The 27,431-nt window shown below is 38.2% G+C and overlaps 3 protein-coding genes across 3 annotated transcripts; all 3 read right to left on the bottom strand.

The window, feature by feature from the left end:
* Window positions 1-5,817: 5,817 nt before the first annotated feature.
* Window positions 5,818-6,744, bottom strand: LOC139742093 (uncharacterized). The gene has a single exon (XM_071652656.1). It carries the CDS (start codon window positions 6,742-6,744, stop codon window positions 5,818-5,820), a length of 927 nt encoding a protein of 308 aa, XP_071508757.1.
* A 7,376-nt stretch (window positions 6,745-14,120) lies between these two features.
* On the bottom strand, window positions 14,121-15,017 carry LOC139742092 (uncharacterized). The gene has a single exon (XM_071652654.1). It carries the CDS (start codon window positions 15,015-15,017, stop codon window positions 14,121-14,123), a length of 897 nt encoding a protein of 298 aa, XP_071508755.1.
* Window positions 15,018-20,497: 5,480 nt separating this feature from the next.
* On the bottom strand, window positions 20,498-21,394 carry LOC139742091 (uncharacterized). Its single transcript, XM_071652653.1, has one exon. It carries the CDS (start codon window positions 21,392-21,394, stop codon window positions 20,498-20,500), a length of 897 nt encoding a protein of 298 aa, XP_071508754.1.
* Between the last annotated feature and the right edge of the window lie 6,037 nt (window positions 21,395-27,431).

The raw sequence follows: 27,431 nt of genomic DNA, 5'->3' as shown, positions 1-27,431 counted from the left end.
AAGTTTTATCACTCTTTTATTTTAACACATAGAGTAAAACAGAAAATTTGATATTCAAAAAGTTGGTAGGTTTGTTGAGTATTACATCAGTTACTTTAAAAGCCGTGTGCATAACTTTGTTAAAGCTTGATAGCTTAAAAGATGGCCAGCTACGTGAACCTGTAAGTTATACACAGAAGACTTACGTAAATATGTTGGGTTCTGCTTTCGAGATTATGTATGCCTTTTTGTAAGAGTACATGTTGATACAGACATGTTGAAATTTAAGAGACTAGAGGGAAAAGCGATGTTGAAACTTGAAAAAAAAAAACATTATTATGTTACGTGAACCTGTAAATAGACAGGAAGCTATGTAGATAGACTATATTCTTCTTTGATATGTATGTCTTTTCATTGACTGTTGTTAGGGATATGTGAAAACTTAATTAAGAAAGGAGAAAAAAAGAGATGTTGAAACAAGCAAGTACATATACATCACTTGATATATATAAACCTGCAAAGGAAATTTGTAAACTATGTTGGATTCTACTTTGACATGTATGTCTTTTTAATAACATTTAATACAGATATTTTAAAAGTTAAAAGAGAGAGAAAAGACGCATGTTGAAACTTGAAGACAATTGCTTATTGCATCACTTATGTCAATCTGTAAATATACAGGGTGTTACAATTTTTCGCAATTTCTTTTGAAATTATCTTTTTGTACCTAACAAAGCAATACCTCCTTGGTAACCCACTGAAGACGATTGAAAGGGCTCAGATTGCATCCAACTACAAGGGCTTGGTATGGACTCCTCCACCCTTCAGGGAGATCCGTCTTACTACCGCGCGAATCCGCGTTAGCGCCGTGTTCAAAACGTGTTGGGAACGTAGGTACATTGCGTTCAAGTGCTTTCCGCCATCGTTGAGACACGGTTCACGGCGGTTTGAGAACCGCCATGAACCGCCATCTAGACCGGCAATGTGTGATCGCCCCTTGAGACTCCCGACTCCCGACCTGCGGACCCAAATTCGACCGTTCGAATCAAGCCCAGCGCTTACTTCCTTGGACAAGATGTTTTAACCCACCATGTCCCTCTCGACCCAGGTGTATAAATGGGTGCCTGGCAACGCTAGGGTAATAACAATGGCAGGGCCCTCTGGGAGAGCAGTGGCAACAGTGAAGAGTCTACCCTGAGTAAATAGGATTTCATTATTATTCACTGACGTACCTGATTTCAATTTACAGATATAAAGGTGTTATCTAAACAAGAAAGGAATAGGCCCTATTAAAACAATAACAACACGTTGGAATTTTAAAAGACATCCCCATAGACTCATTTAAGAGCCAGATTTGACAAATTACTCACCATTTCTCATGGAAAGTTCTACTCCCTTCAATCAGCCTTTCGAGCTCCTAAATCGACCGTTACCGACAGTCTCCTGTAGTTTGTTGTTGAGCTCTCATCAATACAGACAGTACCCTATAGAAATGAAGGCACTTCAGTGAAAAGTGGGTAACAGCAACGTGTTTCACGAACACGGAAGGTAAATGAATACAGTGAAGAACGCAATGCCACAAGATTTAGCATGCGAAAGGTTGACTCAAGTTTGAATGTGTATAATAGTGCATTCAGAGACCCAGAATGTTCTTTGCCGCATCGGCGACAGGATAAATGCTGTAAGCCCAGTCAGTGCGGGTTATGAAGAGGGTCCAGGATCATGCGCAGCAAAGGCGTGGAAGGAGGGGTATTTTTCTCCCACTTCCTCTGTAAGGGCCCCTGAAATCTAAATGCATGCTGATTTGTGTTGATTTATGATACCCTTAACATCACTTTTGAGGTGAAACGAATATCTAGAAACATTCCACTTTTTTGTCTTCTATTGTTATTCAGATTACTTGGGAACGCCCACAAAAAAAAATCCTTCCAAATCAATATTCCTCAGATGACATCATCTGTCATTCATTGCTAAAGTACTGAAATGTTTAACAAAAGACATTGGAATACATTTTCACCTCGACTCTGCATAACTTGCATGTTCCCTCGCAATGTCTTTTGTTAGTCACTTTTGTATCACTGGGTCTGTTTCTTTCATGTTATTCACTTGGATGCTCTCAGACTCCATATTTGTGTGTGAAAAGAATGGGCAGAGCTTTGAGGGAATTAAGGGATTCCTGACATGTTCTACAATGATCCTCATTTCTCTTCGACTACTGAAGCAAATCGGATGGAGTTTTCTGTAAAATGTGGGAAATAACTTACTCTTTCATACCCTGCAATTTAGATTGATTCACGATTTTTAAAGTTATCAATGCCGGGGGTCCCGTTGTATTCTTTTTATTTCCTTTTTTTGTGAGGGCACATACGGTACAGTATAACCAATTGCAGAAAAAGTAAAATGTTGAAGAGACCCTGCTGGAAATAACACAGTGTCCCACATATAGTGTGAGAGTCACACTGTGAAACATACTGTGAAATCTCATCACACTGTTAAATTCGACACATTGAACACAATGTGATTCGTCAATTCACAGTGTGAAACAAAGCATTACTATGTGAACACTCTGTGAAAGCCACACCACATTGTGAAATCATCTTTACACTGTTGATTCGAGCGTTTTCACATAATCGACTATTTGAACACACTGTGGGATACTGTGTTCTTTCCGGTAGAGGAGGTAGAATGTAATCCTAATGATTAGAATTCCTGCTTTGTAGTTGGAAATTCTAGTGAGTTAAAGCTTAAGTTATTCATCAGGTCTGCGGCGATGTGGTTCGCAGTATATGACTGACATGCCCATGATTAACAAATAGGCCTAACAAATTTGATTTGAAGTAGTTGTAAAAATGTTATTAATCTCGCAAAATTATGTTCTAATATTTTCTGTAGGTTGATAACTTTGAGTAAAGTATCATCATTTAAACCTATAACTCATGTCAAAAGTTCCTTACGAGAATGATTGTTCGGGCCTGGAACTTAGAATATTGAGTGTGATTATGCGAGTGTAGCTGTGTGTGTGAGTGTGTGTGTGTGTGTGTGTGTGTGTGAGGGTGAACACGCTGATGGACGTGTGGAAGTTGATTCAGGTGTAAAGTACAATAATATGATATAAATGATTATGTAATCTATATTCTGATTTGCATCGCGGTCCTGAGAAACAAGTTAGAATTAATAGAGTTGTGCAAATTCTGATTTGACATACAATTTCCGTCAGTCACCTGCAGTTTGAGTCAGATTGGTATTTTTGAAAAAAACAAACAAACCCATAAACAGGAAAAACATAATTATAACATTATCATAATGTTCCTAAAACGTAATTAAATCATGAAAGAATCATTTAGGAAGGTAGAAACATTTTAACCATACACTCAAACATTTTAGAAACAACGCCCACATGACTCTAAACACATATACACAAGTCATGATAAGTATACTAATTATAGACACACACCCATAGTCTTATTCATAACTACAAACACACATTCACACACTCATGCACAAACACGCACACACATACACACACACACACACACACACTCACGCAAAACGCATCCACAAATGATGCGCCCAAGTGCGAAAGAAAAATCCTGGCAGATATTCTTTTTCAGGAATGTTATTGAAAACAATTCAGATGAAGATTATACCAGGATAACATACAAGATGACTATGATATCTGTAGATGAATTGGTCACAAGGACAAAAAAATTAATTAAAACACTGAAATCATTTAATTACAATTAAGTAAATGAATCACAAACACACGAGCTAATAAGATAGTGGTATGTCCGATTGAAATAATGATATTGAACTTGTCATTAGAATAAAGTATACCGAGCACCGATTAAATGGATATTCTACAGTATTTGGGGAGACCATCAGGACTCGTATTTTTTTATAGGTCAGGGAACAATAACAACGTTTTATACGAAGATACACTTAGGCTGCGTTTATCAACTCCTTTTCTCGGCAGAAACAGGTTATCCAAACAGCTTTCAAGACATTTTTACGAGTTGATAAACGCAAAGCTGTGTTGAAAGCCCTTTAGGAAAGCCTTTTCGAAAGCCCCAAATTTGTGACGATCCAAACAGGTTTCCTAAACAGGTTATCAGAAACCTGTTTGTAAAAGCCTTTCGAAGTTGGCTGCGTTTATCAACTTTCCCCAGTTTAAACGACTTTCAAAAGCCCTTTCGATAGCCCTTTCGATAGCCCTTTCCATAGCCCTTTCGAAAGCCCTGTCTGCTCCCTGTACTATTAATGTGCCGCTTGTTTTCGTCGGCTGCGTTTATCAACTTTCGATAGCCCTTTCCATAGCCCTTTCCATAGCCCTTTCGAGAGCCCTTTCCAAAGCCCTGACTGCCTGTACTATTAATAAGCCGCTTGTTTTCTAAGACGGGACGGCGAAAAGCAATTACCATCATAAAGACATATCTTCCTTTGAGAGTGACGAGTCATGATACAATGCCACATGAATCAATTGTCTTCCTATTTGTGAGGTAGCTCCAGTTTAGCACATACAATGTACTTCAAATATTTCTGAGTGGCGGCATGAGACATGGGATCGAAGGGAATGAGACTGTTGTTACTCTATTTCTCAAACCTTATTGGTAAGAGAAACACCTCCTTGTTCCAAGCATATGCGTGCATTACACACAGCTGTATTCACACCTGTGTACACGTACTCGTGGGCACTTTACGTGGCGCGCGTCTTTTCAGAAACTGGAAACGCATGCTTGCGTAACCGCAGTAGGGCGACCTAAAGGGCTTTCAAAACAGCTTTCGAAAGGCTTTTACAAACAGGTTTGCCGAGAAAGGAGAGTTGATAAACGCACCCTTTCGTAAAAGGCTTTCCTAAAGGGCTTTCAAAACAGCTTTGTGTTTATCAACTCGTAAAAATTCCTTGAAAGCTGTTTGGATAACCTGTTTCTGCCGAGAAAAGGAGTTGATAAACGCAGCCGTTGATAAACGCAAAGCTGTTTTGAAAGCCCTTTAGGTCGCCCTACTGCGGTTACGCAACCATGCGTTTCCGGTTTCTAAAAGGACGCGCGCCACGTAAAGTGCACACGAGTACGTGTGCACAGGTGTATACATACAGCTGTGTGTAGTGCGCGCATATTATGCTTGGAACAAGGAGGTGTTTCTTTCACCAACAAGGTTTGAGAAATAGAGTAACAACAGTCTCATTCCCTTTGATCCCATGTCTCATGCCGCCACTCAGAAATATTTGAAGTATGTGCTAAACTGGAGCTGCCTCACAGATAGGAAGACAATTGATTCATGTGGCATTGTATCATGACTCGTCCCTCTCAAGGGAAGATATGTCTTTATGATGGTAATTGCTTTTCGCCGTCCCTTCTTAGAAAACAAGCGGCACATTAATAGTACAGGCAGTCAGGGCTTTGGAAAGGGCTCTCGAAAGGGCTATTGAAAGGGCTTTCGAAAGGGCTATCAAAAGGGCTACCGATAGCCGTTTAAACAGGGGAAAGTTGATAAACGCAGCCGACAAAAAGCAGCACATTAATAGTACAGGGAGTGGACAGGGCTTTCGAAAGGGATATGGAAAGGGCTTTCGAAAGGGCTATCGAAAGGGCTTTCGAAAGTCGTTTAAACAGGGGAAAGTTGATAAACGCAGCCATAGATAAGAAACGGTGTCATAAGTCAAGAAAAAATCTTTTCAATTTGAAATCAAGCAATATTCAATTCGTGTGAATGAAAACGTGCAGCAAAAAAACGATGTAAAATGAAACCAATATTTGAAGTGTTTCAACAGCAAAAGATATGCGTTCTGTACATAGATTTGACAGCCAAGCTATCAAACATAGAAATGATACCGGAAGGCTACTTCCGGTTGAAGTCCAGTTTGATATTCTCATCATCCATAGCAGCAGTCAACATGGTTTCAGCAAACTGAGGAAAGAAGCGAGAGAAAGTGGTGATCATTTCTTCACGTGACCGGAAATAGGTTTTCTGCACCTTGCCTTCTTCGTTCTCCATCAAGAGGGTGGTATTCCTGATTGAAAGGAGTCGCCTGCTGGGAAAAGCCATGCACCAAATACGTCTGAGAAGTGTGCTGTCCTCCGAAATCGTGGTATACATCATCGACATTACGTCATCAAAGTGGGACACGTCTACTGGCATTTCATGATGAATCTCGGCATATGTGTACCAGCCGTCCCTCAAGGTTTTTTTGAAGAAATCCGCTCCCGCTGAGTCGTTTTCCGCGTTGTGTTGACGTAAGATGAGGTCACCTCGCCGTACAAACTTGTAGCGCGAAAATGACTCGTGGTACTCGGGGGATTCTTTCTCAAAATCCAGCGGGATCAGCTGAAATGTCGGCCAGCCCCCTGTGCCCACATCCGCAAGGTGCCTGCTTCCTTCTCCAGATAGGTTGTAGACTATAATTACCACATGGGCGCCTTTTAGATCAAGGACGTCACCTGGTACAAGGGCTGCGTTGTAACCAAGAGCTTTTATCAACATGAAACATCCGACATTGCTATGGTAGCAGCGACCACCATATTTTGCCAATATATCATTCTTGATCTCCAAGAGCGTTGGGCGGTGCCTTTCTTTGTTGGGCGTGGCTATGCTGCAAATTGTCTGGTATGGGATGATTTGTTGCCAGTGACACACAATATCATCTAGAAGCCCTTTTGGATCAGAGGTCCTCTTGTCTTCAGGTGACGTCACACCTAGAACGTCGCGTACAAAACGAAATCCTTCCTCTGACGTTATCCCCGATTCGATTTTGACGTCCTTGGTCATAGTGGTTGAGGCGTCTTTTATTCCACCTGAATTGTTTTGTTCGGCCTGGAAGACATAAAGTTGTCAGAAAAATTAATAAAGTGTATAATTTCCGGAAGCACAGGCCTTACCCATCTATGTGAACAATGTCAAAGAGACTTACCAGTGAGATTTCTGAGAAGGCAAGATTTAATTTTAGAATCCTCCGTCGCCTAACATGTATTCTATTGCAACTGCTTAGAACAATACTAAAACAACAACCCAGAAGCTGGTTATCGAACGACCAAAGAAATATGAAATATAGAGCTATTCTCACCGAACGGGTAGCGAGTTGTGACAAGTTATACGCTTTACTTCAGTAGGAAGGCATAATTGATTTCATCTAACACGTGGTCTGCTTAATATTGATTGGAGGGTGCAATAGAGATGCTATAAATCTAATGTCATCCCTTGTGATGTCAAGCACTCATGTTTTTACCTTTTACCACGCGATATGGCAAAAGGGCACTTCTATAGCAGACGATATCGCTAAAAGAGAGTGACCTTGTCACCTAGGTGCAGTGACCTCTGACCTTGACCTGTGACCTATCACTAAGATGATGTAATAATTATATGCTGTTTTAGATATTTTTCAATTTACACATCACGCAGCCTACCTGGGCCAGATACCGAGAAATTCATGTAAAGCTCTTTTCGTTTTCTGAAATCGCATCAATTGATCATGTAACGGATTTCATTAATAGTTGAGGCTATCATTTTGTGACGTCACAATGGGCAATGCGGCATACGTAACACCATTTCCGAAGACATACTGGGTTGAGATTTACAGCTGCAGGCACAATTAACCACCTCTGTAAATCACCGTCGTGTATATATCGCATCTCTGCAGCAACTACATCTCTTCATGATGGACATTAAAGTACAGATTACGATTTTGCATTTCAGTTCAATATTAGAAAACAATGTAAACATTTGTGTGCGGATGGAATGAAGATATGCAAAGACATGAAACCAGCTGCACTAAATGTACTTTGCATGGCTAAGTCATTGTGAAGCATAATGAAAAGTCAAAACGTATTCATAGTCGACGACCTTTAGTCTGTAGCTGATGAAAGGTTTCAGCACAATAAGTGTTTCACAACTTAAATAACAGAGCAAATTAGTACACAGTCCAAATATGTTTTTTATGCTCTTTTTATTCAGCAGGTACCTCCGTTCCTATTGCTTCTTACTACTAGGTGTTTCAAAAAACATTTCCCACTTTTGATTCTTAATAATTCATAAACTATATATCAGATAACACTGTCATTGATATGAGTAATAGCTGAATAGTGTACAATTTGGTTGAAGGTGGTTTGAATATGAAAACATAAATAAGTTTCATGAAATCCATGATTAATTTCACAGTTAGGTTCCAGATTTTGCTCTATTTTCAACCCTCTGTACAAAATTTCACTTTGCACAGGGGTTAATGGGTGTGTATAGGAGTGTGTGGTTAACACCCTGACAATGGTCCTAAACAATAGTTAGGGTTTGAATGCTTCATTATTTATTCATGAGAAATTCCACTATCACAACTAGTCTTTATTCAGCCTCTGGCAGTATCTGTGTAAAGTCAAACGCCTGCCGATACTGTCGTTGGGTCTCGACAGTGCTCTCCCTACTTCTGAAAAACGAAATTACAATGAATACCTTCTGTTCTATCGTAAACATGGTGACAGGAAGCAAAGAAAATCAATTAGAGTATACACTTGTTTAAATGGAGCCTTAAATAAATCTACTGTGAAACATATCGGCCCAATGATAAATGCTGCTGAACTCTTTACCAAAAATGATTTCTTTTTATCAAAAAGCGAAAAATTTGTCAGACTATTTAATTAGTAGACAGTTGTATTAAAATGAGGAACTTTAGATCATTTATGCTTATTTATATCCCAAATTTAGTGATATGTTAAGCAAAAATTGAAAATGATTGCCAGCTGGAATGGAATGTGGTGTTTGCAAGCACATGGAAACATGTGCTTCCTTTTTCCATGTGCATGCAGTTTACCCTTTACCGTGCATGAATCCAGACTAGCAGTGCCCAAGGCAATCTACATGAATTATTGATTAAGCATTCATGTGCCTGGGAGCGCGAGACTGACGCCTAGTCAACAGGTGGTTCAGGCATGTCCATTGTTCAGGGCCATTGTCAGCACACACTCACATACACATCATTGGTTCCTGTGAAAAGTTCATTTTTGTACAGAGGGTTAAAATTTGACCAAAATCTGAAACCTTACTTCAAAATCAATCTTAGATTTAAGGAAACTGATTTATGCTTTCACATTCAAATTACCTTCAACCAAATTGTACACTATTCAGCTATTATTTATATCAATGACAGTGTTATCGGATGAATAGTTTTTGAGCTATTAATGATCAAAAGTGGGAAATGTTTTTTGAAACACCTAGTACTTCCAATTTTTTTCTCTGTACCCGGGAGCGCTGTGGCATAGTGGCATAGTGTTGCATAGTGGGTAAGACTCCCGACTCCCGATCGGAGTACCCGAATTCGAATCCATCCCAGTGGTTACTTCCTTGGACAAGATGATTTTACCCACCATGCTCCTCTCGACCCAAGTGTATTAATGGGTAATAATAATGGCAGAGCCCTCCACATGGTAGAGCAGTGGTAACATTGGAGAGGCTACCCTAGAAGACCATTATCATTGTTATTCACTGACTACCCTGATTTCAATCTTCTGATATCAAAATGTTATCTAAGCAAGAATTGAATATGCCCTATCAAAACAACAACAACGACAAATTTGGAAAATTTGGCATTTTTAAAGATATCCCCATACACTGACAAATTACTCACCATTTCTCATGGAATGTTCCCCTCACCCCTTCAATCGGCCTTTCTAGCTCCTAAATCGACCGTTACTGCCAGTCTCTAGCAGTTTGTCGTTGAGTTCTCAGTACAGACAGTACCCTGTAGAAATGGACGTACTACCGTGAAACGCGGGCACCAGCAAGGTGATTCACGGATACTGGTGGTAAATGAGTACAGCATAGAACACAAGGACACAAGAATCAGCATACGAAAGGTTGACTCAAGTTTGAATACAATAGCGCATTCAGAGAGCCAGAATGTTCGTTGCCGCATCGGCGATAGGGTAAATGCTGTAAGCTCAGTCAGTGCGGGTAATATGAAGAGGGACCAGGATCATGCGCAGCAAAGACGGGGAAGGAGGGGCATTTTTCTCCCCCTTTCCCTTAAAAGTTTGTGCAAGTATGCACGTGTGTGACACGAATGCTACATAATTTTGGAAACAAAAAGCATGTAAATATGATGTGTGTGTGTGTGTGTGTGTGTGTGTGTGTGCCAGATTACAGGTACAAGGGTATAAAAGACCATGAGTGCGTAATCCCCCCCCCCAAAAAAAAAAATTATCTGTAACGAGGTACCGACATTCACTAATACTCGTAAGGTTTGAAAAGAGATCATGAGTATCATATGAGATAAGACCTGAGTTGATAAGTAGGAACTATTGGCTAGAATGGATTTGGTTGCTGTTTTGCAGTTCAGTGCAGGATGCAGATTTACAGTGCTGTCTTCCTCGATTCATGACTGAAACAATGAAAGTATGCTGCGTTCTCGCGCTTCCAAACTTCTTTAATGTAGAAAAGCACACATAAACTGGAGTTGCACTTATAGTTTGTCGTCTAATATATGGTTCCATATAAGGGGAGAAATTATCTTCCTTAATTAGTGAAGGAATACTTATCTGAATAAGATAGACACGGAGACAAACATGTTCAAAAAGTAATAATTACATAAAGTAACATATTTGATGATTGGGAAACTTTGTGATCCAAATTTCGCCTTATCTGCATCTGTTTCAAAGGAAAAAACACCTCACTATTACTCGACCAAATCTGATTCGTATTTTTCAAAATAATCTTCAAAATATTATTTGATATCATCTGGAGAAATTTGTTCTAAATGTTCTAAATGTTTGAAATCTGTTAAAGTGAGCATCAGATCAGATTTATCATAAATCATTTCCATTAGAAAAATATCATTTAGAAGTGTCATAGTAGTTTGAGCTGTTCCCGTCGGATTCTTATATGAGAGTGAAAAGTTAACGTTGATTATTTAACCATTAGATTAAAAGTTACCGTATATCCATATTAAAACGTAATATTAGTATCGGTGTTTAGTTACCCCCAAAAATAAACGTTTTTATAATCACGATTGATCGTATTGAAAAATTCATCAAATTGAGATCAAATATATCTACATAGTTTTGATGAACTATGATAACACCAATAATTTTGGTACTATTTTCATCCACTTTTTTAAACAAATCCTCTCCCAGTCTTCAGTGAAAATTCGCGTTATTCCGCAAAGTCGTATGGTTGATTATGGACATAAATGACAACCCCGCCGCCTCTTCCGGTTTTGCCATCAGAACAAAGAAAGAAAGAATATAATAAGCATCTATATTGAATATGAAAGGGGGTTAGGGCTTACCCCTCCCCCCCCCCCGAAAAAGAAATACAACAGAATTTAAGCATTGATAACTTTCAGTTTGATAAAACTGTCTAAGTACTATTTCAGAGTCTAAAATATAATATCTTACCTACATTTTACAGAAAACCTCATTTATTTTGGTTACGTGCAGTCACAGAAAATATTGGCTCCTTGTAAAGCACTTGGATTCTCTTGGAGCTGCATACTGTGTGAAAACAATGGGCAGAACTTGGAGGGAAGAGATTTCTGACATTCTCTTCAAAGATCCTCATTTGTCTTTGGTAGTTAATTGTTTGTTTGTTTGTTTGTTTTTTCATGACGTGGACAAAAATTTGGTGGGTATTATGATATAGTTTCATACCCTGAAATTGTATATGGATTGATTTACCATTTTTAAAGATATCGTTGCTGAGGGTCTTTCTTTTTGCGGGGAGGGGGCGGGGTGGGTGACATAAGGTAACAGTTTATCAATTGCACAAAAAGTAAAACGTTGAAGAGAGGTATTTTCCCGGAGTTGTTGGTAGGAAATTCGAATGAAATAAAGCTAAAGGCTTAGGTCTCCAGCGATGTGGTTTACAATATTGTGAATGGCATGCGCATGATAAACAAATGACAATAATGGCCTAGTATAGTCTTAAATATGTTATTAATCTCGCAGTGTTATATTCTAATAATTTTCCATGGGTTGTTTAACTGTGATTTAAGTGATATCATTTAAATCTATAACTCATGTCAAGGTTCCTTATGAGAATTGTTCGGGTCTTGGTCTTTGAATATAATAGAGTGTGATTATGTGAGTGTAGTTGTGCGTCTGCGTGTGTGTTTGTGTGTGTTTGTGTGTGTGTGTGTGTGTGTGTGTGTGTGCGTCTGAAGGTGAACATGCGGATGGACGTGTGGAAGCTGATTCAGGTGCAAGATACAATAATATGATATAAATAATTATTTAAAGCATATACTGATATATCTGAGTTACACATTGAAAAATCGAGGTTTTAACAAATTACAAAGCCACGTTACTCACGTTGAAAGTAACAACTGATATATAATCGATCAAATATTTTGTCATTGCTTACATTTTTTGTCGTTATCAAAATTATTAACATTATCATATAGGATAGATCGATTAGCATTCTTATTTGCACCGCGGTCCTGAAAACAAATCATACATTTATAGAATTGTGCGAATCAAATTTTGAGTTTCTCCCAGTTACCTGCAGTTTGACTTTAGTAATACAGAGGGATCAGATATGAATGAAAAGAAAAAAAATCAATAGACAGGAAAAAAAAAACTTATATTGTTGCTAATATGTAATTGAATTATAAAAGAATCATTTTCGAAGGGAGAAAAATTTGAAGAATGCACACAAAAATTTTAGAAATCACGCCTATATGACCCTTAACACACACACACACACACACACACACTCACACACAAGTCATATAAGTACACTAATTATAGACACATACATACCCATAGTCTTATTTATAACTACAAACACGCATTCACACCCTAAAACACGCGGGCACATACAGATACATTGTACACACACACACACACACACACACGCATCCACAAATGATTCGCACAAGTTAGAGAAAAATCCTGGCAGATTTTTTTTATTTTTTTTATTCAGGAATGATTACTTAAAACAATTCAAATGAAGATTATAAAGAGGATAGGATAGAAGATAATTATGTTTACATGAATTGGTCCCAAGGAAACAAAAAATTAATACCGAAATCATTAAAATAGGATTTAGGATATGAATCACAAACACACGAGCTACTAAGATTGTGGCTATGATAACATGTCCGATTGAAATATGGTGTTGAACTTTGTAATCAGAATGATGTATACCCAGGACCTATGAAATGAATATTGTACAGTATTTGGGGAGACCATTAAGACTCATATATCATAGTTTAGGAACAATAACAAAGTTACGAAGATACAATTGAGATAAGGAACGGTGTCATAGATGAAGAATAAATCTTTTCAATATGAAATCAAGCAATATTCACGTTAAAGGCAAGTATGTCACATGTATCTCCAATAAAAGTTGACATGAATTACCATGTAAAACAAGACAGGTTATTATACTTTTGATATTAGGATTGCACCACATAAGGTCGATGTTGGATGTACCAAGCATGAGCTAAGCGTGTTTTAACGGTTAGGTTCAACAAGATTTCGGGTAAATAATTTGTATGAATGAAAGCATGCAGCAAAAAGCACCTCACTTGTGACATAGCAAGGAATATTCTCGAAGTTACGATTAAAGAATCCTGTATATTTTTATTATTTTCTCTGTTTTTAAGCACCTTTAATAACAAATATCTCAACTTAACAAGAATGGAGTTAACGCGTTTGTGACAAAATATTATTATTCCTTCTACCGGACCAATCAATACAGGAGCCCATTACGCATATGATTAAAAGAATGAAGAAAGCCCATGTCATTAAAAGTACGACGCAAGTTCATCAAACAAAGGGATCACCTCCGAGTAACGTCAATTTTCATTATGATATAGTTACATTTGTATGTAGGGCCTACATTTTAACTTTCTTTACAATATAAAGCGTTACATCACAGTTAAACATAACGTTGTCGTTGATAACAAATGAAAAAAAATATTATTATCATTTTTTCTTTTTCATATAGTTTATTCGAAATGATCTGCCACGGACTTTGGCCATCTTAATATTGAGGTACACAAGCCTATATATTAAATCCGGGCGAGTTCAAAGAAAAGGAAATTTTCAACCATTTGCTCATAAGAACAAGGCGCAACATCCATTCTCTCTACAAAGACAGTGTTGTCATTGATTAAATTTGACAGCCAAATTATCACACATTGAAAAGAAACTGGAAGGCTACTTCCGGTTGAAGTCCAGTTTAATGTTCTCATCATCCATGGCGGCATTCAGCATGGCTTCAGTAAATTGAGGAAAGAAGCGAGAAAAAGTGGCGATCATCTCTTCACGTGACCGGAAGTAAGTTTTCTCCACCTGACCCTCTTCTTTCTCTATCAAGAGGGTGGTGTTTCTGATTGAAAGGAGTCGCCTGTTTGGAAACGCCATGCACCAAATTAGTGTGAGAAGTGGACTATCCTCCGAAATCGTGGTATACAACATCGACATGATGTCATCGAAGTGGGAAACGTCTACTGGCATTTCATGATGGATCTCGGCATAAGTGTACCAGCCGTCCTTCAAGGTTTTCTCGAAGAACGCCGCTCCAGCTGAGTCGTTCTCCGCGTTGTGCAGGCGTAAGATGAGGTCACCTCGTCGTACAAACTTGTATCGCGAGAAGGACTCGTGGTACTCGGGAGATTCCTTCTTAAAATCCAGCGGGATCAGCTGGAATGTTGGCCAGCCCCCTGTGCCCACGTCCGCCATGTGCTTGCTACCTTCCCCAGATAAGTTGTAGACTATGACAACAACATGGGCGCTTTTTCGCCCAAGGACATCACCTGGTACCAGGGCCGCGTGGTAACCAAGAGCTTTTATCACCATGAAACATCCGACATTGCTATGGTAGCAGCGACCACCATATTTTGCCAATATATCGTTCTTGATCTCCAAGAGTGTAGGGCGGTGCCTTTCTTTGTTGGGCGTGGCTATGCTGCGAATTGTCTGGTATGGGATGAATTGCTGCCAGGAACACACAATATCATCTAAGAGTCCTTTTGGGTCAATGGTCATCTTGTCTTCAGGTGACGCCACATGTAGGACGTCGCGTACAAAACGAAATCCTTCCTCTGACGTCATCATCGATTCGATTGTGACGCCTTTGGTTGAGGCATCCTTTATTCCATCTGAAATATCTTGCTCTTCCTGTAAGACATAATGTTGTAAGAATAATAAATAAACCGTCTCAATTCTTTAAACACACTCCTTAGCAATTAGAAAAAAAAAATAAAGCAATTGCAAAAGAAAACAACCATTCTACGTCAGACTATTTTGGAATACAAGCCTTACAGTGTAAAAATCCTTAGGCGCCTGATCGTTTTATCGAACGTATTTTTCCCCTTGCAAACACACTCATAAAAAGTTGCAGGCAGAACATGATGGAGTAAAGTAGTCAGATTGAAATTGAAGAAAAAAACAACCCATCAAAACTGTAAAAAATGCTACCCCGACAGGTGGTCATTAAACAACCAAATGTAATTATGGCATGCAGTTCACAAGCGTGTACAATAATGTTCGATAGTGAATAAGAGGAAGTAGAGTAGTAGTAGAGGAAGCAAGAGGGAGAGATAACCAGAAGAGACGGCTTTGAGGGTCGGCAGGGCTGAGCTGCAGAGGCTGGACACATCTACGGACAAGAGTTGGACCATTGACCTGTCAGTGGGTTAGGGCTTTTCTCACGGTCGGACCTCCGGATATTTAGCGGCGGCTGGAGTGAAAACAAACCCACGATTAGCGTTTTTTCCCCCTTTTTTAGACCAAATTATCTACTTTTCTTCCATAGTTGCATTTCAAATTCTGTGGTACATCTTATCATTTGTGACAGCCACAAGAAATTTACTGATAAATTACAAATAACAACGGCGACCCTGTTGGAAAGAACACAGCGTTCCACAGTGTGTTCACATTGTGTTCACAAAGTCCACTATGTGAAACGCTCGAGTTTAACAGTGTGAAGATTATTTCACATTCTAATGTTACTTTACTTTTATAGGGTATTTAAATATTAATGTTCTGTTTCACACTGTAAATTGATGATTCACAATGTGTTCACACTGTTAAAATGCTCGAATTTAACAGTGTGAAGAGATTTCACACTGTTTTCACACTGTTTTCAAACTGTGTTTCACATTGTGTTTCACGTTGTGGGACACTGTGTTCTTTCCAGCATGGTTGAGCAAGGATTCTACACGCTGACGGCGTGTATTCACGACGTACGTACGTGGATGTTTGTATCACAAGCTTTCACACCAGTGTGTGAATGTACACTCCAGCCAGCTCTCCACACATGTTCTGCACATACGAGCTGTTTGTTTTCACTTCCAACTTTTCAACAGATATGCACTGTATACTCGATCATAACAATAGTAGCAGAAGATGATATACACTGTACAGCTCTCACCTAGAGTGAAACCACTAATGCCGATATTCTTATGAGGTAAGATGAGTTATATGTTGATTAAAGGACAAGTCCATCTCCATACATGCGGATTGAGTGAATGCAGCAACATTAGTAAAACGCGTCAGTGAAAGTTTAAGGAAAATCGGACAATTCCTTCAAAAGTTATGAATTTTTGAAGTATCTTCGCAGTCACTGCCGGATGAGAAGACTACTATCTAAAGTGTGCGATGTCACATGCGTAAAACGGTAAAAGGAAAAGAAAAAGAGAATTTCATAGCATTTTATTTTTTTGAAAAAAAGTGCATATTTCCTCGACTTGTCATTGGCTTATTCCCCCAAACTTCTGAAAGGGGCACGTCAAGTGCTCTTTTATTATACCCCCCCCCAAAAAAAAGTGAATTATTGTTGAATTTTCTTCATATTTTTTTAGATTGTTGTACACGTGTGACATCATGAGCTGTAGTAGTCTTCTCACCCAGAAGTGAGCGAGCAGAAACCTCAAAAATTCAATACCTTTGAGACGAATTGTCCGCAAACTTTCACTAATGTGTTCTGATAATATTGCTGCATTCACTCAATCAACATGTCTGTGAAGGTGATAAGAAAGAATTGTTAATATAGATAAGGCAATTTTGTGGTGGTCTCATAATATGCACTGGCGCATTTATTTATGCACAATAATTCCGAAGCGATGTTTAGTTGATAATGAAAACTGCAAGCCTGTAGAAATTATTATTGGTTTGTAGTTTGTTTGTTTTTTTTACCTATGCTTTGTTGTAATACTATTAATGATTTACGTGGAGGATTAAAGTACAAATACGAAATATAGAGATTTTCACGTGCGAACGAATGGGCGATATGCAAGGAGGCGACATTATCAGTCCAATTACGTTGCATGTTAAAGCACTCAAGACGTATATGTTATTCAAGTGAACACACATGATATTTGAACTTTAGTCTGAAGCCGATCAAAGGTTTAACACGTTTTGTTTCGGCACTTAACAAAGGAAGCATAGTGCATACACGAAGTATAACATGTTTCTTCTTTTTTTTCAGTAAGTCCCTCCATTTTTTATTGCGTCCAGTTTAATCTGTAGCCGGTTTCACCAACTTCCCAGAATTTTATCTACAGATATAATCTAACCAGTAGGGGGAATAAAATATCGGGTGGGGGTGGGGGTGGAGGGAGGGGCACCCCTCATGAGAGGTTGTTTCATTTAAGAGCCTGGTTTGACAAATATCACTCACCATTTCTTATGGAATGTTCCGTCCCCTTCAGTCAGCCTTTCTAGCTCCTCAGTGGATCGTTACTCTGAGCCTCCAGTTGTTTGTAGTTGAGTTGAGTCATGAATACAGTACTGTACGCTGGAGCGAAATGTGTAACAACATGGTGTTTCACGGACACGGATAGTATACATGGGCAACCTCGTGGGTGCAGTGTAGAGTACGAGGACACAAGAACCAGCACGCGAAATGTTGACTCAAGTTTAAACAATCAGCGGAATCAGAGACCCAGAATGTTCGTTGCTGCACATACAAGATGGTATTTAAAATGCTGTAAGCTCAGTCAGTACCGGGTAATACATGTAATATTATGAAGAGGAACCAGGATCATGCGCAGCAAAGACGTGGAAGATACAACTGTATCTAGAGGAGGAGGTCTTTTTCTCACTCTTTAAAAGTTTGTGCAAGTAAGCTCGTTTACAACGCGAATGGTACACAATTTTGGAAACAAAACCTTGTGAATGTGATTTCTTATCTTTTGCCGGATTAAGAGAACGATAAACCATGAGCGAGCAACCCCACACCCCCCCCCCATATAAAACTTGTAATGAGGCATTGACAGTCACGACCACTCGTTAGATTGTAGAAGAGAACAAAAGTATTATGAGATAAGGATAGATTCGATAAGAAGTAAAAATTGGCCAGGTAGGGATTGCTTTGTCTAACTCGTTATCGCTCTCCTAAACTTCTTCAATGTAGAAAAGTTCACTTAAACTGGAGTTGCACTAATAGTTTCTCACCTATATAGTTTCACTTCAGGGGGAAAATTCTCTCCTTACCTTTCAAAGAACTGCTTATCTGAATTAGATAAACACACAATCAAGCAAGTCAAAAATGTAATATTACCTAAAGTAACATGATAAAGAAACTTATTTAATGATGCATATTCCTCCTTATCTGTATCTGTATATGAAAGATCTTGGACTAAATCTGATTTTAATTTTTTAATATCTTCAAAATATCATCATATATCATCTGTATACATTTGGTGTTGATTTTAAGATTCTAAATATTTGAAAGCTGTTAAAGTGGGTATCAGATCAGATGTATCATAAATCATTACCATTGAAAAAAAAATCATTTAGAAGTTTTAAGAAGTTTGAGGTGTTCTCGTCGGATTCTAATATGAAAAAGAAAAACAAACGCTGATTATTTATCAAGTAGATTAAAAGTTACCATATATCCATATCATAATATACATTGTAATAGGACCTATTACCGTAATAGTATCGATGCTGTAGTCAGTCCCAAAATAAACTAAATAAATTCTATGTTTAATCGTGAGTGATCGTATTGAAAAAAAAAAATCATATTGAGATCAAATATAATTACATAGTTTTAATTTCCAATATGATAACACCAAATATCTGGATTGTATTTTTTTTCATTAATATCTTAAAACCATTCCGTCCAGTCTTCAATGAAAATTCGCATTACTTTGTAAAGCCCTATATTATGATTATGGAGATCAATTGCAACCCTACCGCCTCTCCCGCTTTTGCTATCAGAACGGGGAAAAAGAATATAAAATAATTGATATTGAATTAGTATTGGTAGTTTGGACTTACCCTTGTTTCCGTTTTGCAGTATGTCCTCCCCTCCCCCTTCCCCCCCCCAAAAAAAAAAATAAAATAAAAAGGCAACCGGATTTCCGCATTGATAACTTTCAATATTATTAAACTGTCTAAATGCTATTTCAGAGTCTAAATTTATAAAACCGCACTTATATTTTACAGAAAACCCCATTCAATTTGGTTTAATGGTCACAGAGTAAGTTGTGGATCTTTATATAGCATGTCATGGGTCCGTTTCTTGGATGCTCTTGGAACTGCGTGAAAACAATGGGCAGAACGTCTATCAGACTTACGTCTGATTTAAGAATTGGATTTACTTTTTATCAATAGATTTTTCTTTCATTTTTGATACATAACATATTTCTGTTGATGAGATAATGCTGGATTGTATTTTTGTATTGAATTGAATGATACTGATTTTGTGTACGTTAAGGTAATACTTCAGAAGACTGATATTATAATATGTCATCGCATTATATATCATGGTGCATTATGAGATTTAAATAACATCATGTTCTGTTGGTAGATCCTGATGAAGGCCTGATGACAGGCCGAAAGCTCGATTGATTAAAAGGGAGAACAAGATCGAGAGCAACGTCCGCCTCAAGTCTAATTTCTTTCACTATGTGCTACCCACGATAAGGCACTGCGTACGTTTCGGAAGGGAACAATATCTCGCACTGTATACATATATACACTATATATATTACTATTCCTATTATGTACATTTTTGGATACATGTCAATATTGGGAAGCTACATATTTTCAAACCATGCTAATGAAAAGCCAAAAAGAAAAGAAAAAGACAACTTCTATCATTATAATTCCTTTTACCGGATCAATCACTACAATTGCCTATCATGCAAAATTATGATTCAAAGAATGACCAAAGCCTATGTGATTAAAAAGACGACCCAAGTCCATCAAACAAAAAGACCCCCTACAAGTAATGCCAATTATTATCATGATATAGCTATGTAGGTTTTAACTTTCTTTACGATATGTAGTCTTAACATCACGGTACGATATCTAACATTATCGTTAACAAATAAAGAGAAAGATTATTGCTATTATTTTTACCATTTCTTTTTATATAGTTTACTCGAAATAACCTGGCACTGACTTTTGCCATTTTTGTATTTAGATACAAATACACTTGATCCGGAAGAGTTGAATGAAAAGGACATTTTCAATCATTTGATCATATCCAAGGCACAACATTCATACTGTCGAAAAAGACAGTGTTTTCATTGATTAAATTTGACAGTCAAACTATCAAACATTCAAAAGATTCTAGCCGGCTACTTCCGGTTGAAGTCCAGTTTGATGTTCTCGTCATCCATAGCAGCAGTCAACGTGGCTTCAGCAAACTGAGGAAAGAAGAGAGAAAAAGTGGCGATCATCTCTTCACGTGACCGGAAGTATGATTTCTCTACCAGGCCTTCTTCATTTTCCACCAAGAGAGTTGTGTTCTTGATCGCAAGGAATCGCCGGTTTGGAAAGGCCATACACCAGAGCTTAGTGAGAAGTGGGTTCTTCTCCGATATCTCGGTATATAGCATCGTCATTACGTCATTGAAGTGAGAGAATGTTACAGGCACTTTATCATGGACCTCGATATAAGTGTACCAGCCGTCCTTCAAGGAGTTCTTGAACCAAGGCCCTCCCGCTGGGTCGCTTTCCACGTTGTGGAGGCGTAAGATGACGTCACTTTGTCTCACAAACTTGTAAATCAAGAAGGACTCGTGGTACTCGGGAGATTCTCTCTCAAAATCCAGCGGGATCAGCTGAAATGTCGGAAAGCCCCATGTTCCTACATCCAACATGTGCTTGCTGCCTTCTCCGGATAGGTTGAAGACCATGATGACCACGTGAGAGCCTTTTGTCTCAAGGACATCAGCTGACACGAGGGTTGCCTGGTAACCAAGAGCTTTTATCACCATGTAACATCCTACATTATTGTGGTAGCAGCGACCGCCATATTTTGCCCACATATCGTTCTTGATCTCCAAGAGTGTTGGGCGGCGCCTGTCTTTGTTGGGCGTGGCTACACTATGAATTGTCTGGTATGGGATAACTTGACGCCAGTGACACACAATATCGTTTAGGAGTCCTTTTGGGTCAGAGGCAATCTTGTCTTCAGGTGACGCCACACCTAGAACATCGCGTACAAATCGAAAACCTTCTTCTGACGTCATCAAAGTTTCAATTATCACGTCCTCGCCTGTTTCACTTGGCCCTCCCTGTAACATATAATTTTGTGAATATCGTTGATATAGTACATTGCTATCTTAACGTATAGATCCTCTCATCTAAGGAACCTTTGTCAAAAGAACAGTGTTACCTGTAAGTTTGTTTTATGAACATGACAAGAGTTATTACCGAAATTTTTTTTTTTCTCCAGCCCGCACGTCGTGTTTCAGATGAAGTAGTTCATTATAGTTTTCATGGCAGTGATGATAATTGTACACAATTACAGGCGAGCTATAAGATTCAATGAAAGGGAGTAAAAAGAAATAATCAAAAAGGACCAATTAAGACTGTTTAAACTGCTTAACTAAGGCTGGTTCTTGAACAATGCAGGATTTGACTTGTGGATTATGAGCGTTTACAGTTGACTAATATTGAAATCAGGAAATTCGCAAGCTTGGGGCATGTGTTTATTGGAAAGGAGTTGATAGTGGGAAGTGGGAGCACTTTAATAATGCATATTCGTTATGTTTTTCCATATTTTAAACTTGGCTCGCAAAGTAACGTCATGAGAATTTCTCTCTATGGAATTTCCTTGTATTGAATTAGCATATAGTGATTATATGGAGAAAGTCGCAAGCCATAGGGTCAAAGTCTAAGGGATGAAGGTGAAAGTGGAGTGTCATAAGGGTAGATTTTAAGTAGAACAGAAACTACCATATAAAAACGGAAGGGAAGAAAATGAAGACTTTCTCCATAAAATGCCGACCTTTGTACATTTTTTCCACTACCACACCAAGTTGCTGGTGATTTGAAAGATATTGGAGACCATTACAGGTCTTTATTCACGTACTTTACTCTGGATTTCTCATTCGAAAAGTTCAAAAAAAGTTCAAAAAGTTCAAAGTCTGCCACCCTTTTGAATAGATCAACAATTTATGTTGAAGAGAAGAATAGTCATTTTTTCTAAATTATCTAACTAATCTGTAGAAAGGTTTTGCTCACCATTTTGCTGGAAAGTTACTCGGTCCTTTTAATTGTAGTTTATCAGTCGGACCTTGCTGCAAAGACGGCTTTTCGTGATTCGTTGTCAAGCTCGAGTAAGTATATAGGTCCTACATTAGGTAGTGGTGGCACTGTTGATATCCCTCGGCGTTTCACGAAGATTTACACACTATCTGTTAAAACGGAATACACAAGATGTACAAGAAACTGGTAGAAGATGGGTCTCCCAGTACTCTTCATCAACCAATCTATCCGCTTCGCAAAGTTTAATCAAGATAGAAAGATGAGTTAACTTTTTATCTAATTTCATTTGACTTTTATTTCATTTCCGGCCAAAGCATATAATATGACAATTTCATATAAACAAATTAAGTACAATGTAACTATTACATTTCCAAATGAAATTTAGATACGCGTCATTTGTTTACATGAATCAATAAACATACTAGTTGAAGAAATACATGGGCAAAATGTGACTGAATCATAAGAAAGAAAAGGTCGGAAATGGAGGGGACTGCTAAAAAGCCAAGCTTGTAGAATGCGGTCCCCTCGTGAGTCGTGAAAATTATAGTAATAATGCAACAAGACAATTTGACATAGTCCTCGGGAAACAGAACATAAAACGAGTACGCACACAAAACGCTAACACAGACAAAAACAAAACTGCTCTCTTACGTACGCGTGGAAAGAATAAATAGGAGGTCAAAGGCCAGAGGGGGACAGGAAGACAGAGGAAGAGAGAGAAAAGGGCAAAGGAGGAAGAGTTCAAGGGTCAATGCCAGGGCACATGAGACTTTGGTCTTACCAAGAAGTGGACTATCTATAAGTAATATATATTAACAGTTATGAAATAAATTAAACGACGTAAAAACATTAACAGCAAAGAAATCAGTTAGCAACTTTTGAAATGCAAATCCCCAGTGATATAAGAATTGATGAACATTTTCTTTAATTTCAAAGTAAAAGTGTTCAAACTTAAAGATTCTTTAATGCTGCTGTCAATTGAATTCCAAAATTTAGGTCCAGCGAAGGAGAATATAGACTTTGCAAAAATCGTCCTAGACAGTTATAATTGAATTCATCGGTTTGTCTAGTGGGGTATGAATGTACAGTTTTATTTTGAATAAACATGGAGTCAAACGCAAAAGGAAGGGAATGATTTATCAATTTGTACATAAACTGACCTAAATTCAAACAATACAAATCCTTGATTTTTAAAATATTATTTTGATAAAACAAGTCATTAGTATGACATCTCCACGATTCTCTACAAATAATACGAAGAGCTTTTTTCTGCAATAATAATATTCTTTCTAGATATGAGGAGTAAGAATTAGTGTTAACCCAGGCGAGAATGCCGTAGTTCAGATAGGGTAAGATTAAAGATGAATATAACATTAATAAAGCATTTTGGGGGAAATAAAATTTAACTTTATTGATTACGCCGATATTTCTAGAAATTGTACGGCAAATTGAATCAATATGCAAATTCCAGGTGAGCTTATTATCAAGGATCAAACCTAAAAATCGAATTGAAGAAACTTCTTCTACAACTAATTACTCTAAACCCCGTTATATAAGAATTTACCTCCTTTTTCCGAACCAACTGAAAAAAAAAAATGACTGAGGAACGTATTCGCCAGAAGACGCATTAGGTGTCAATGGCTCCGTGCATTTAAAATAGACATAGACTAGGCCTACACGTACCGCAGAGAAAAACAGAAAGGTAATCAAGAATATCCTGGACGCATAGCATGCCTCTATACTCTGACTTCACACGTTCATACATGAAGTCATTGTACAATGAATCGATGGTAATATAGGATACAACTGCTCTTGACAATTAGCGTCATTTCAATCTTGATACCCTCCAGTCTACCAATCCACGAGGGTAAGCTTGACACCACCATCTGCTCCTGACACTCCCACACAAACTCTAAGCCAGTGTAACATCCATTCATCTCTTCCAATTTAACATTGTCAAAATTCATTTGTCTAAATTCTCGGTATCACCAATGCGCAGAAAACTTCTGCACAAGCTGAAGAGCCCTGTCACCGATGCACCGAGGGATTACTCGTTGCCAGTGTCGCTTCCGATTGTCTTGCGCGCATCACAGTTCCGAACTTCCCATCTGATTAAATGGAGTTATTTGTCTGCTTTTCCGTTGTTACTCCTTTTTTCATGGCTGTAATTGAGTTTTCAAGGGATTTGAAAGTTTCTAAATTTTATTGATTTTGCGGTCACTAGAGTCATGGTTTACTACCTGCAAGGCTTCAGTGTGCTGGTCACATGATTGAAAGTGAAGAAACCTTCAACAACAACAACAACAACAACAACAACAACAACAACAACAACAAAATACCCTTGGATGAAGACAGAACGTGACCTGAGTGCATATGCAACATAAATCGGGGCAAGTTTGTTCCCTGAGCTATCCCATCATGCATGTAAATCGCTGCTCTGCGCACGGCACCTACAAAATTGTATGTGGAATTTACGACACCTAAAATTGGCACTAGTGCCTACTGGTAATACGTCATTGAGCAGACGGGAAAGAGCTTTGCCATTTCCAAAAAGCCTGTGCCAGAGTGCGATGCAATCCTGCCGTATTGGCAGATTGATTATACCTGCTTTATAACCAATAATTTGTGCTTTTCGATTGTCACATAGAAGTTATGACAGTTTCGTAGAGCATAGGAACGATTCATTCATTTGCGCCAGTATGAAATATCTACGCCCTAAGCCAAACATTAATTCTGGTCACAAATAAAAGCCTACCCTTATGGAAAGAACACAGTTTTACTACAGTATGTAACACAGTGTGCCACACAGTGTGGCACACAGTATGTAACACAGTGTGCCACACAGTGTGGCACACAGTGTCGAACACAGTGTGGAGCACAGTGTATAACACAGTGTCGAACACACGTGTTTAATATATGTGATTTTGGGACGTGTGGTAACGCTGTGTATTTACCACAGTGTGAAACACAGCGTCATATCACCACACTGTGCAACATACCGTTACCACATGGTCCAAAACACATATTAAATACACTGTGAATCAAACCACAGTCTCACACACTGTGACCATAGGGTTATAAACACATAGTTCATTACACTGTGATAGTCACCACATTGTCCACCACACTATGGTATTTACTACATAGTCCACCTCACTATGTATGCACCACATAGTCTACCACACTGTGGCAGTCACCACATAGTCCACCACAGTACATTGTGATAGTCACCACATAGTCATTAGGCACATCACTTACCACATAGTCATCAGGTGTATCAATATTTTTAATGCATGAAGGCATGGTTACTGATTAGATAACACTGTTATTGAATGTGAAATTATCTTTTCATAATAAAATTATGATATTGGGTATAACACAACATTATTAGACAATAGTTGAAAGGAAATCTCATCACAAATACTTCGAATTTAGAAGTATTTTATGAATTTTCTAAAATTTAGGTCGCTTTTTATGAATATTCATGAGCTATGCAAAATATTTACCACAAGATTACCGCAGTATTACCACAGGAATATCACAGGAATACCACAGAAATACCACATGAAGTATCACATGCTGTAACTCAGCACTCACACTTAGTAGGTAATACTGTAGGAGTATAGGACAGGTTAAGTACTGCTTAAATCAATTGTCATAATTCATTTTGTTAGGTGATCCGAGTATCCTTCGGATCACCTTCTGTATCTGTACTGATTCTTTGTTCTTCTTCTTTTTCTTCTTTCTCCTCAAAAGTTGTGTAGAGGTTAGCTCAGAAAGTCCTCTGCCTATCAATTTCAAAATTACACTGTATAATAATGTATCGTGTCCCGAAGACGACAATCGAAATACAATCATAGTGATTAGTCGACCGTGACGTCACTATGACGTCATTATATGAAAACACATTCTCATTCATATCTCATTAACGGAATGGAATTTTTCGATGAAATTTACGTCACATATATTTCAAGTCAAGCTGGTTCTACGCATGGTCTCAAAATGTATTTATACCCTTAAAACGTGCGCGTACGCGCGCGTTGAAATATTTGTATGCTCCAATCGAGCTCAATTTTTTTTTGCACACGTCTCACACGACGATTTGAAGCATTTTTTGAAAAAATGAAAAAAAATTGGACGGACGCGTACGTGCGCACACATATACGCACGCACAGCTCTTATGCAAAAGAAATTTCCCATTTTTTACACTTATCGGATGTCTGAAATGTCAAAGAATATTTCTATCAAGTTTCAAGTCAATCCGACACAACATGACGTCATACGGGTCCGTCAAAGTTGAAATTCCATGCGAGCGTCAATGGCGATATAAAGTGCAACAATGCCAAAAAAACCCACCAATTTTAAATCCGATTTTACTCGTCAGGATGGACGGTGACACCCCCCCCCCCCCCCCCCCCCCGCCAATTTTCTTTACATATTCTGAAAGCTGATGAGTTGAACATGTTCTTTCATGGGTTGGCGATGCTGGAAAAATGATGAAAAGATATCGAATTTCTTAATAAAATAAAACAAGTAAATTTTCAAAATGACGTCATCAAATTTCAAGTTCACTCGAGCGTATCTCACTTATCCTTTGCCAATTTTCACGCAGATTTCAGTATGTTGTAGCTTATTAAATGGTCTTTCATTAATGTGCTAACAACATTTGATTGGATGACGGCATCACCTCGTAAAAATTGATTGAAAGTAATCTTGTCAAATTTGACCAGTTTACGTGTTATCGCTATGGGAGTGCAGTTTTTCTTGAAATGAAAATTGACGTGACTATGTTCTTCGAGCTCTAGCTCATTTATGCTTTAGTGAATTTCTCCCCAATTTGTATATGTTGTAGCTGAGACTTTGGGCTATCGTGAATGTGCCCTTCATTTTTTCATACGGTGTCGGGATCACGTCAAAAAACTTGGTTGAAACTAAAGCTTATCTTTGATGTATTTTCATATTCCTTTCTTTTTGCAACTTTCTTTGCAATAACTCAAGAAAAACAAGCCCTATCAG

Source organism: Diadema antillarum, unplaced genomic scaffold, assembly GCF_040938485.1.
Source record: "Diadema antillarum isolate AM-2024a unplaced genomic scaffold, OU_Dant_1.0 seq00000979_RagTag, whole genome shotgun sequence".
Taxonomy (NCBI): domain Eukaryota; kingdom Metazoa; phylum Echinodermata; class Echinoidea; order Diadematoida; family Diadematidae; genus Diadema; species Diadema antillarum.
This window is presented reverse-complemented; position numbering and strand designations above follow the sequence as displayed.